The following is a 13,447-nucleotide window of genomic DNA, read 5'->3' as shown; positions in this document are numbered from 1 at the left end:
TTTTTTTGTGTATGCAGCTGCTGAATTCTCAGCTTGCTTAGAAATCTGCTTCTATTATGAAGATACATTTTCCCAGTATTAATTATGAAATTCAGTTACCAAAAGTACATGCTTAGCCTGAATATGTGCAAAAATACATTATTATCCATCATGGCCTAGATTTTCATAGGATTAACTATATTACCTTGTAATGGTTAATCTTTCCCTTTAAGACATAAGTTAATTTGTAGTGTGTATTTAATGTGCTAGTCCTTAAACACCAACTCCAAAATGTGTGTGTTGTTTTGTTGTTTTTTTCTCTCCACAGTTTTTGATGATGAAGAAGAAAGCAAGTTGTCTTATACAGAAATTTATCAGGAGTACCAAGCTTTGGTGAGCATTATTCACTGTTTGTGGCAGATTTCTGAAAAATCTTTACAATGTTAAAGTAGTATTTAGATGAACTTCTACTTGTTTTGTCTTTGTGTGCTAGAATTTTAAAATGCTGCCTGTTTTAAGGGTTATTTAGAAATCCTGAGTCATACTTTTTGTATGCATTTTTATGCTTAAACACCATATACATAGAGAAGAAACTTTCTCACAAAGTGATCCCTCTTACGCTGTGTTAGGTATAGTTCATTAGCATTACTATATGTGCTAGCTAAAATATTGTACTTAAAAGCTTGATAATGTGAATATTTTCTGTTAAGTTAAAATGACAAACAGCACGATGTCTGAGAACACAGAACTTGTGTTCATTAAAGCAGCTGGCACATCTCTTTGAATTAACTTTCAAGTTACAGAAAAAACTACAGGAGATCTTTGGAGCATGCCTAAAATACCTGTAAACCAATGCACACAGATTCCTAATTGGTTTTGGTTTTTTTGGTTGTGTTTTGTTTTGTTTTTTAATAAGGCTTGGTAATTAATATTTTATATTGAAAAGCATTGATTAAATAAATACAGACCAACATCCTCTTACCCCAAGGGGTTTCAGGCACACAGTGTGAAGCCTTTTATCTACGAGGCAAAAAACGATGAGGAACATCAGTCAGGAACCTGGTGAAGAGGTAGAGAAGTGAGATTCTTGGAAATTGGAGAAACTAAATTAAGTAGTAATCAAATTTACCAATAAAAATGATTATTTTGAACAGTTCATGAAAGTCAATAAAACCTGACCTATTGGAAAAATCGATTTTTCTTTAAGTTTAAAAAATACAATGTCAGCAGAAAAGGATAAACAATTATTTAAATAATCATATGATTCTTAGGGAAAAGCCTCTTAGATAGTAATACTTTCTTACAGGTTGAAAAATTATTAGAAGATTATCTTAAAGAAGTTGGAATTAATGAAGAGAAATTTCAAGAAGCTTTTTCATCTCCTCTTGCAAGGACACACACTTCACAGGTAATTTTTCCTTTGTTTAGGGATATATAGAAGCAACTTTTAGCTTTATATCATCACTAATATAGCAGAATGGAGATAAAACTTCAAAAAGTTTTGTTGGTAAAACTGTAGTTTTCTAAAACATAATGTATTTGTTTATATTACAAACTTTGACCAGAAAAAGGTGCATCTTGAACTTAATGACAGATGTTTTGGTGGTGTTGAACACCTTTTGAGATTTCTCTTCTATTTTCTAAAACAAACCTAAGTTTAGGCTATTTCTGCCACCTTTATTTGCATTTTTTTCAGAGTTATGTTAGTCTTCAGTCCCTTTACAATAGCAGACAAAGATTAAAACAGTAGACATTTTCCATAAAATAAAAGATTATTTCCTCTGGTTTTATAACAAAACAGTAAAATCTGTAAGACAATCATTGATCTTGAGAAGACAAGACATGGTTAGGCAGCCCTTCACCTGCTCAAAGGTAGCTTTCAGAACTGTCTCAGTTATATTGGGCAGAGGAGTGGGAGCTTCTGCTGCCAGTTTACATTGGGCTTTGCTGACAAATCTTCCCCTAGGTGTGTAACAAGCCCCTTCATAGTGCATATTCCTCACTCAAGCTTATGAATTTGTTCAGGAACTCAAATGAGCTGCAGTTGTAAACTTACACTGGGAAATCCTCCAGGTTTTGTGATAATATTATTGTAGGCACATTGTTCCAAGACATAAACCATCCAATTCTGTTCATGACTATTAGCTCAACTTGTATGTCTGGAAAAACAGACAGATAGGAGAATTAAATATAGTGATTAAAAATGTGCTTCACAGAATTTAAATCTTAATACAATTTCAGGCATACTGAGATGGTTATGATTTCTCCAGGGTTTTAAATTTTGTGCATATCTTCCCTCCTACAGGCCATTTTGCAAACAGTGTTGGCAGCAGAAGATTTTAGACTATTTAAAACAATGATGGTACAGAAAAATATTGAAATGCAATTGCAAGCAATTAGAATAATTAAAGAAAGAAATGGTAAGAAGTGGTAAATGTGGGATTTCACTTCTCTTGATCTTTTTTGCATTATTTTGATGACTGTGTAATCTGTTCATAACTGAGTGTAGAATACTGGTTCAGTTCCAGTTCAAGTTAATGGAAAACATTCAGTTGATTTTACTGAGTCTAGGATTTCAGTACTTAGTCCTTGGCTTGTATTCTCAGTGAAAGCTGTCTGTATTACTTTATATATTTACAGATACTTCAGTTCTGGTTTTATGTCTAAGTTGTTCTGTGAAACTTGACTTAGTTGTTGGTTTTTTTTGTCAAAGAATTTGGGTGATGATTTTGAGTGTTAAAGCAATTCTAGCAGTTCATCAACAATGACAGTTTGAATTACGCTACTTGCATAGCAGTGACACTGTCCTATCTGCTGTGCTTACTTTGCAAATCACACTGTAAAGCTGCATATGGAAAATCCATGTAGAAAGCAGAAGTTAGGGCCTTCATCATGCTCATGCAGACACACTTTTAAAGAAGAGAAAATACTTTACACCCAACTTTGCTGCTCTGTTGGTGTTGCTGAAGGGATTTTCTTTTACCCACTCCTGTCTTCCATGTCTTTAGTTTTGCCTTCTATTTTTCTTTCTCCTCTCTGCTTGAAGAATGATGCCAAATGGAGAAGTTAATTTTCTCATGAGTAATGCATAATTTTTGCCATATTTTTCTTATAGGTGTGTTGCCTGAATGTTTGACAGAGGGTACTGATGTATTCAGTGAAATTGAACAAGAAGAAATGAAAATACTGAGGGAGGTGCTCAGGTAAAAATGAATCAGTTCTGCTTCATACATTATTTTAAAATAAAAAACCGAAAGTATGAAGGGCCTGACTCTTCCAGCCTTTTTCAGGAAACTGCCTTCATCTTACAGATGACATAGAAGTTCTTATCAGAATCCTGCCTAAGAAAAAATTAGTGGTGCTAGGCAGTGGGTGTATTCACAAATATTTAAAGACTGAGACATAATGGCTCCACCATGAGTCTTGGTGATGCATGGAATGAGGTGCCATCATTGTCCTTCTCCCCTGAATCTCCCAGCAGACCTAGTTAGATCTGGGCAATAGAAGCACACTCTCCTTAATGCTGTGAGGGAACACCCTAACCATTAAAACCTTGGAAAAGCCAATTGTGTTTTCGCGGTAGGCTTTAATCCTTTCTTTGATCCTTACATTCTTAGTTGTGTTCAATGACAGTTGCTATGATCTACGAAGATGTGTGAGGACTGATACAACTTCTGTAGATTCTCCTGCACTCCCAGTTCACACATCTATAAATATAATCTTAAATAATAGAATAATCCATTCAGGTTATATTAAATTATGCTGTTTTACCTCTGTATTCTGGAAATACTTCCTGTCTCTAAACTAGCAAATGGAAACATGGGACAGATAAGCCCTGGAAATTCTTACACAGTTGTATTTGCACAGGGAATGGTAGACTGAAGATGGTGGGTTCTGTGTGCTTATTATAATTCTTTATTTCTTTTAAGAAACCTTTGTAATTCAAGTCATGGAACTATTCAGGAGACTAACAAATTCACATTACCTTGTAATTGTTTTGATAGCGCTTAAATATTTAAGCAGTGCTAAATTTACCTAAAAGTTATTTATGCTAAAAATGTCTTGAGTATTTACTTGTATTTTGTGTTACAGGAAATCAAAGGAGGAATATGACATTGAGCAGGAAAGGAAAAGGACTAATGAAGTGAGTATCTTACCTTTCCAGATTAATTATGCTGCTGATTAAGAAATACTCTGATATTGCTGTCCTGGGTTATCGACTGCATCTCTCTTTAGGGCAATGTATAGCAACCATCCTAAGCAAGCAAAAGATCTGTCAGGAAGGTCTTAGCAGTGTTTCTTTTTTTGAAAGGTCTGTTCTGTTAACATTTTTTGATGGTATCATTGACACTAGTGCTACACATGATACCATTGACCACCAGCCATGTGGTGGATAGAGCTCATGATAACCATATTCCTCTTCAGTTTCTGAATTGTAAAATCCTGGTAACGGATGTCAGCCTTTCAGACCCAGAGAATATCTGAATTACTAATATTGTCAAGATCAAAGAGACTTCGAAGTATAAGCGTCTTAGAGATTACAGCATTCATAATCCTTCAGGAATTTTAAGGATCGTGTCATCCTCAGTATAGTTATTAAGTCTGCACAGTACTGTCAGAACCTAATCATCAGGAACCAGAAATCCTTTCTGAGTTAGACCATCACTTGGTCTCCACCAGACTAAGCCCTGAAGAAAGGTAACTGAATGTAAATGGGGACTGGCTGAATTGCCAGTTGTTCAGCAACTGAGAAAGAAACTGAAATTGGAATTAACTACAGTGGAATCGTGGCAATAAAACCTTTCACTGGAAAGACAAAAATAGCTGGATTTGTAGGCTGTTTCAAAGGGGAACAGAATCACTCTTCTGTCATTAGGAAACTGAGCATGCTAAATCTGAAAAGAGAAAGGGCTGTTTCTGCAGCCTGAGCTGACGAAGGAAACCACCTGGAGACCAAATGTAGCTACTACAGAGGTCAACACTATTTCCAGTTCTACTCCCCAGTTCAAACCCCTGATAGGTGCAGATGACAGCTGTGCTGCTGAGTGCAAGTCCTGAACAGTTGAGGTATTCTACCAATTAAACCTTGCCCCAGAGTCTGACACTATAGAAAAGTGGTGACAAAACTCTTATTTTCCATATTACAATGTTAGATTCCAGGAAGTGAGTCACCTGCTCTACTGGATTTCTTACAAATCAACAGGGAAACCTGAGCTTTGGCTCATTTTAAGAATTCAAGTTCTTTTTAGATGCAAGCTTATCCAAGTCTTTCTAGACCAGCCAAGAATATCAGTATTCTTGACAAACAAGCCAGATCGAGAGGTCCCAGTCAAGTTCACCTGGACAGAGAAGGTAACAGTTATTGTTCAATAATAGTTTTTGTTAGAAAATGGTTTAATACCATTAAGATAATGGTAATATTTTTATGAATGCTGGGGGGTTCTGATGTGAATTAGATTGTTGATGAACAAGCATAGACATTTTCTGGGCAAATCCCATCTAGCTTTACTACTTTCAGATGTGGGTTGCATGCCAAGACAAGTGTAGAAGTGTAACAATAGTGTCAGAGATTATCCAGACCCGTTGTTTCTGTTCAGCTGTTTATTAGTCTGTTTCTGTGGTAACTTCAGTGTATGCTACTGGTTCTCTTATTGTATGATGTTTTTCTGGTGGACAGACATCTAAATGAAAGTCACAGGCAAAGTGTGACATTACATTATCTATCTTACATTATCTATTGTAGCTGGGAAACAGAATACCAATTTACTTAATATTCTAAATTCTCACTGTTGATTAGGGAACAGGTCTTGAACAAAAAAAAATAAAATTGCTGATTTATGACTAGATCTAGTAAGAACCTTCCTGTTAGTAAAACAAAACAAGCACTTTGCTTTTGTTCACTTTGACAAAGCAGTAGGTAGTGTAAACAACACAATTTTAACTGAAAGTTCTTTTGGGAGAAGTTGTTCTTTGTGGAGCTTTCTTTGTGTTGACAGTTTACTGCCTCAAGTACAGTGCCAGGAAATTTAATGCTTGGTTTTGTTTGTTTTTTAAATTTAAGGCACGTGATAAACTTAAATCATCAGATGTAACCCACAGTTTTCCAGGAAATTCAAGAGAAGCTGTAAAAGTAAAGGCATCCTCTGAGGGAGCTGGTGGTTCTGAAGAAACTCCAAAAGTTTCATTAGGTAATTTTATGGGGAAGTGCAGTGCTGAGTGTGGAATACCATACTATTTTCCAATCATAGAAGAGTCCGTTCGTATCAAGATTTTCAGAACTTGGCTGGATAGGGCTGTGAGTAAACAATCCTAGCTTTGACATTAGCCTTTGAGCAGGGTGTTTGCAAAGGGTGACCTGCCAAAATACCTTCAAACCTGAATTGGTTTACTCAGGTAGATTACTCAATGATGTTAGAAGTCATCTCCAATTGGATGAGAAATACAGGAGTCTTAACAGCAGTTTTCAACTTTCAATTTACTGTGCTTATGGTGCTGTAGCTGATATGAACCCTGTGTTCCCAATAGTTCACTTTTGAAATTATGCTTTCTCTCCCTGTATATGGCCTTTATAGATTTAATTTATAATTGTACAACATTTCTTGATAGCAATCAAGTATTTCTGAAGGAACTAAACTTAAACTGTTAGTATTCATTCAAGCTGAATTTTCAGACCACCAAACTGAATCTTTTTGCCTTTGGTTCAGATTTTTGTAACTCATTTTAATCTCTTAATTTTGCGTTTTTATTTTTGGGTAGGATTGTGACACTTAAAAATTTAGAATACCGAGTAGAGCTCTTTTAAGTAGTCTTGAACTTAACCCAAGTTATGTATTGAAAATTGTCTGAATTGTTTTATAAGTGATTATTTATGGAAGAACAAGCCAGTGCTTTTACAGAGAGAAAAAAGGAATCACTGATAGTGATGGAGGTGCTCTTTGCATGTTTGTGCTGCAGCTGAAGCACAAGGGTGCTGACCTGATCAGCAAAGCAGGAAAATTCTTAGATGATAAGAAGCATGTATATGTGTGTATACATGCACACACATCTAGGTATGTATGTATATATACAGATACATATCTATGTCTATAGGTTGACATAGGTAGTCTTGAAAAAATGGTTGCATCTCAGTGGGATTTGCTTTCTTATGAGTTTGTGAAAACATTGTAACTTAATATTCCAAGGAAATAATATTAATATATACCAAGAATATAATTCCAGTGTTGGGAAATAGTAGTCTGGGCTGGTTTTAGTAGCAATTTTTTCCTGTGTACAAGTCTTTGTACACATCCACACTGGAAGTTTTCATATCACAGACACTTGAGCTGGGTACTTACAGCCTTGGTAGTACCTTTGGGGCATACTTGCTCCTTGGTTTTTTATTTGATGGCCGTTAACAGATGAAGTGGTTATAGGAACCTCTGTTCTTTTGAACTGCATTAGTGTCTTTCTCATTACAAACATTAAAAAGAATAACTTGTGTCACTGGTCTTTTAAGTATTTATTTATTTTTTTAACTCCTTTTATCCCTTCTGTTGTTTTGCTGTGGTTCTGTTACATTTATTTGAGCTGTTCTCTCCCTTCCACCCTCGGAAGCATGCAGCAGGCCTTGTAGGTGTACTCATACTTCTCTTCTCCCAGCCTGCTTTTACTCCTCTTATTTTTGCATAGTTGTGCCACCTTGCAGTGGCACCACCAAGCTACATCTATTCTGCAAATACTCTGCCTGCAGGACTTAATCCTGTGCTTGAGAGACAGGAGATGTTGGAGCTCAGGCATCAAGACTTCTCGGCAGTGAGTGCAGCCGTTCCATGCTGTCCAAGTGCCTGCTTGCCTGGTGCTCAGCATTCCCTTGCTCTTTAAATAGCAAATAAGATACAAGTCTATAAAAGTTTAGCTCCTTGGAAATCTTCATTGACCTTATAGAAATGACACCTTGAGGCATCATAGCTGTCTGTCCAAAGAGGGTACTGAGAAAGTTTGTTACAGCTTATCCTCTGCTATCACCTTTTAGAAAAGTGGTTTTTAGGTAGTGATGACAAAAATAAAGAAGAACCTGTTCTGGGAATCTACTTCTTCCATACCCTTTTCAAATCATGGACCAGCCTCCAGACCAGTCTGTTACTGCCTGCTTCCAAAACATGGGCTCCCAACTAAAGGTTAATCTTGGATAATGGAATCATGTCCTCTGTTTGGGTTGCTTCCTCTTGATGCTAGATACAACTCTGGAAAAAGAAATAGTAAGAACTTTCCACTAACACTTTGTGACCCTCTGGGGTGGCAGAGGATCTGCTCTGCTCTTACGTCGCTGGGTCCCTGACCCTCCCTTCCCACCAGACCTGTGCTCAGATCTTGGCGCCATGTTCTCTCTCTTTGGGTTGTGTTATCAAGGAACAGGACAGCTCACCTTTCTTGACCCAAGTATGTGGAGGAATCCCATACCTAGGGAGTGACAGCTGTCTCAGCAACACAGCCCTGGTGTGAACCAGTTTTCATAGTCAGGAAAAGGAAGAACTTTTCTTTTGTTTTTCATTCCCTTCAGTCTGGCATACATTTATCTTCCTTCGGACACACAGAGGTTTCATTATCTTTTGCTCTTTCCTGTTCCTCTTCAGACCCAAGATTTCAGTTCATGGACCCCTTGAAGTTTTCCACTCTATAATAAATTCAAATTTAATGGTAGCTGCCTTAAATTTCAGTTTGGTGAGCCCCTTACAAATAGTTTGCAGAATAGGGCTTGCAAACCCATTTCTCCTGTACTTTGACCACCCAACTTTCTGCACTACAGAGAAAGCGGAAGGGGGTATTTCATAGTAAAGGTCATTCTTGATCTTTTTAGCATTCTTGGAGAACACTTCCTTTCCTGATACGTGCAGGACTGCTTCAAAAGTTGCACTTGTGTTTGCAAGAGCTGCATGTAGCTCATGGAGAAGAAGGATGCAGCATCTGCTGGAGTCGCCCTGCTTCTTGCATTTTGAGAAGATTCTGAAGTAACTGTCCATGTGTCAAAAAGTGTTCCTTAGTCACCTGCAGCGCGAATGTACATATGGACAAATTCTCAAAGGATAAACAACGTTACATGCCAGTAACTAATTCTTTGAGCTGCGTTGTCTTTTTGTACGTTCATTATCCACCCTCCTTTCCTTCTCTTCTCAGGATCTCTGCAGGTTCATGGGTTAAGTGACACTGAGGGTGCTGTGGTCACAGCTGCAGGTACTGCTAGGACACAAACAGCTCCAGCTTAAGTGTTTGCCATACAGACAGCAACAGTGTAATTCACATACACACCACACATGTCAGAGAACTGCTTTCTGGTAAGCGGCTCTCCTGAATCATCACCTTGGTGATGGGGTAGGTATTTGGCATGCAGTCTGTGGGTTTTGGGTTTTTTTCCCCTCTGCTTTTTAATCAGACAGCCATAGTGTGAGGACTTTCTCTATCAGTTTTAACTCTGACTTCTCACAGAGCCTCTGAGAACTTTTATCCACCACACAAAGACATTCTTTGGAGCATCAAGACTTCCAGCAGTTATATATCAGTGAAATGCAACTTTTCCATCTTGACCTTTGTTTTACTTGTCCTGGTTTGTTTTCCATTCTTTGAATAACATTTCCTCTCCTTTGCTTTTCTCCCTACCTTTTCAGAGTCATGTGTCTTGTAATTTTCTGTACTGAAGAAAGCAGCAATGTTGAAATAGCTAAATGTATATCCCTTGCTCTAACTTAATGAAACAACCAAATGGTGTTCACCCTGCACTAGCTCCAGTAGAGCCACTTTGCCATCTGTCTGGTAGAGATCAAGGAGAGTACTCACACTTTATACTTGTGCAAGTTATTTTTCAGCAGTACAGCAAAAATCCATAGTCTGGCACTGTGGAATTGTATTCAGCTACATCCTGTTACGTGGATCAACTTGGATGTACAGGATAGGCTCAAACGTGACTGACACCGTAACATTTATATTTCATTACCTCTATTCTTGGATATTTTCAGGCATATTTTTAAATAGTCATAAGATGCCTCATTTTTAGTAAAAGTATAGTAGGAGCAGCAACTTACCATACTCAAGCCAAGGCAAGTTGTAGTAAAGTTCTGAGAAGAGACCCAGCTTTACAGTCTGGTTGAGGGGAGAGGCTGTGACTCTGACATCAGTAGTGGCGATCAATGCCACCGCAGACACCATGTAGTTGAGATATGAAGGGTACAGTTGGAATCAGTATCAGGCTACTTTTCTTTGTCAGCACAGGAAGCACTGGTCCAAGAAAGAAGCAAGGACTGTTGTCTTGCACAAGGTGAGAGGTTTGGTCGGCAGAGGGAGGCACAAGAAGCTGCCCCAGCCTTGTTTGTGCCTGGAGCTCCCCTGGTAGCCACCAGCCTGCCCCTCTCGGGCTCTGAGTTCTGCCAGTGTCCCAGACCTGCTGGCTCTGCTCAAGAGCTCTTGAGCTTCCCTTCCCCTCTTCTGTACAAGTTCACTTACAGTTATCTTTTCCATTCCTTTTTGTGAAGCTGAACCAGGATACCTGTATCTCAGAGTTGGCAGAGTTGCATCTTATGGCTGCTGCTGACTGGCTCATCTTGCCAAGACAGAAATTGGAAGTACAATCTCCATAGGAATTGTCTGTTGGAACACCAGATATGAAATTAGATTCCAAGCATTTAACAATTTATAATTCACTGCAGTACAGGCACTTACAATGTAAAGCATTATTTAATTGCATTCACAGGACAAATACAATATCTATGTTTTTTCAACGTTTTATTAATAAAAACATGATATATGTGATTTTTGTTTGTTTCATCAGAGGAGACATCTGGCTATTGGAGTAAACACCAGGTTTTTGGGGTTTTTTTGGGGGATATTTCTATTCTTTCTAAATGTTTTCTATGTAAAATTGTTGCTTAGAGGCATCTCAGAAAGCTGTGAGAGATGACTTAAAACCAGTACGCCCATCACCAAAAGGAACAGAAACCAGCCCTCAGCCATCTTCCACCCAAGGGAAAGAAGACAGCAAGAAAAGGTCAGCTGGAAAATGTTCAGAGAATGCAGCGCTGAAGTGTGGGATGAAAGGACCTGTAAGTTGGAAACAAACAAGAAAAAAACCCCAAATGTAGAACTAGAATGCAAAAAGGCAGGATTACCTTTGAACATATATTTAAGACCCTGTTTTACATTTAAATAGATATTTTCTGTTATTATAATCAGGTGGGGTTGGTTTGGGTGTTTGTTTTTTTTGTTGTTTTGTTTTTTAAACCAGCACGCAAACACTGGTTAGTATTATTCACCAGTTTAATGTTTGTAAATTCAGATCATCATTCTAGGTTTAGAATCAAATCCAGCTTTTGTCCTGTGATAATTTCTCGGCTCTGGCTTGAGACTTCCATGTGGACTTTTTTTCTCAGCTAGTAATTTTGGAGGCAAACATGATGTAAATGATTTTATCTCACGTAACATGCACATGGAGGCTTAAATTAAAGATGTATTTTAAAAAAAATAATTGCAGGATTTATCAGAACTTGAAAAACAGGAGCTAAAGCAACGAGAGGAATACCTAAAGAAAAAACGAGACACTCTGATGGCTACAAAGAAGGAGTCAAGAAACAACGTCCTGTTACCAGCAAACACTGACCAGAAGGTAGAGGAATCATCTCCAAAAGAGGTGAGGGATTCAAACGTTTTAATTATCCTGGCCATTTTATGAAGAAACACAGGTGATTCAGTGAAGATGTCAATGTTGACACTGAATATTGTGGCAAGATAAAATACAAATTGGTGGGGAGGCAGAGGCAGTATTTCCCAGTTACTGTTTTTACACAAGCTTATATAGGTTAGAAGTTTTAGTGACTAAGTTAGCAGTATTTTGCTTCAGTATCATAAAATCCGCATGATTAATTTAAGTTTATATATGGCTGAAATGCTGGTTTTCATCTCATCTGTGACATACTGTTTGGATTCCCTTAAATCTCTGGCATTTTATTTTTTTATCCAGCTGAAATGGAAAAAAAACACCAACATTTTTCTTTTGCAAAGTCTTATTTTAGGTAACAAATTTGTTCTTGTCTTCTGAGAGCTAGTTTGGGAAAAAAGGATTAAATACTATTGGGGAAAGAAAATACAGCCATTCAAAAAACTCCAGAATCCTATCACAGGATAAAGCCTTATTGCTCTAGAGGTCTTTATCAGAAAAAACCCAAACCTAAAATTCTTTTTTGTGTTAGTCATTGTTATGGTTAATATGACTTAATACATTTACCATAACTAGGTCTGGTCTATGTTTATATGAAATGAAATACTTGAAAAGCCAACACAAATGAGGAAACTAGTAGAAGGCGTTAAAACCCCCATGAAACAATTGACAGTTATGTTTAAAACAAAAAAGTCATGACTCTTCTTTAGGGAGCGTGTACTGAAGAGCAAGGACCTTCTGTTCCCTCAGGTACTTTTCAGAGTTGCAGAGCATTTTATTATGCTCAGAACATGCCCAAAGTGCTGTTAATGGGGGAACTTCCAGAACAACTAAGCACCACCAGTTCAAGCTGAGGTCGGTCGTCTTGAAAAGATGGCAGCAGTGTGGCAGAAAAAAGGCCAATTGATGTAAAGAGCCAGTTGTCTGCATCCTGGGATCTGCTTCTCAGGAAATGGAATAGTGATACTTCAAATAATTCTGGAGAGCATGTGAGGTTGCATGGCTGGCTCCTTGTTGGAGAAGCCGGGTGTGTCAGCTGGGTCTGGCTCCCTTGCTTGGGTAGCAGTCAGGGCACCTCCAGGACAGCCAGGCAGGGCACTGCAGTGTCTGTTCACTTTGTTTTTTAGGAAATGTCAGAAGAGAAGCAAAGATTGCTACAGAAGAGGAAAATGCTTGCAGAAAAACTAAAAGAAGAAGTTATCAATAAGCGGTAATTTTCAGCAGCTCATTGCAGTATGATTTTAGAATAAATTACATAATAATTGAATGGATTTGTTTTCCAATATCATACTTAGTTTTACAGAACTTTCAGACAAGCATCTCTGTATTTTATATAAAAATATTTAAAATTACACTGCAATACACTAAACCCACTTAGTTTTTCAGAATGCTGGAAACTCACTTACTTTCACAGGGACATGTTTGACAGTGTGGTCATTAATCACCACTGCAGCAAACAGCTTTTCTGAGCTACTGGCCTCAGCCACTTGACAAAGCTGATTCTGAGACCTGTTAAAATAATGTCAACAGTTCTGAGTTTTAACTTTTTTATTTTAGAAATTATAGAACTCTCTTCCTTTTATTAGAATGTTATTAAAAAATACTATTTTTCAGCTGTGCAATGTGAATAAAGTCTAATTTCACAAGGAAGTACAACTATGATGCTCTTTTTTTGAGAAACAGATAACGCAGCTTTAAGCCAAAGCATTAACACATCATCTCTGGATTGTTGTTCTGTATACTTTTGGGACACTTTACTGAGTCCTTAGCTCCAGTTTTGCTGTAAAT

The 13,447-nt window shown here is 37.6% G+C and overlaps 1 protein-coding gene across 1 annotated transcript; it reads left to right on the top strand.

Annotated features, from left to right (window-relative positions):
• Nucleotides 1-312: 312 nt before the first annotated feature.
• On the top strand, nt 313-12,873 carry CFAP36 (cilia and flagella associated protein 36; the record flags this gene model as incomplete). The annotated part of the gene is made up of 9 exons (XM_010004554.1): nt 313-372; nt 1,286-1,387; nt 2,285-2,399; nt 3,095-3,182; nt 4,072-4,123; nt 6,041-6,167; nt 10,879-11,048; nt 11,477-11,632; nt 12,787-12,873. Coding segments are annotated over 9 exons (957 nt in total), but the record flags the coding sequence as incomplete, so codon positions are not given.
• Between the last annotated feature and the right edge of the window lie 574 nt (nt 12,874-13,447).

Source organism: Chaetura pelagica, unplaced genomic scaffold, assembly GCF_000747805.2.
Source record: "Chaetura pelagica isolate M959 unplaced genomic scaffold, ChaPel_1.0 scaffold171, whole genome shotgun sequence".
In the NCBI taxonomy this organism is placed as follows: domain Eukaryota; kingdom Metazoa; phylum Chordata; class Aves; order Apodiformes; family Apodidae; genus Chaetura; species Chaetura pelagica.
The sequence above is the reverse complement of the archived record's forward strand: the minus strand, read 5'-3'. Positions and strand labels throughout refer to the sequence as shown.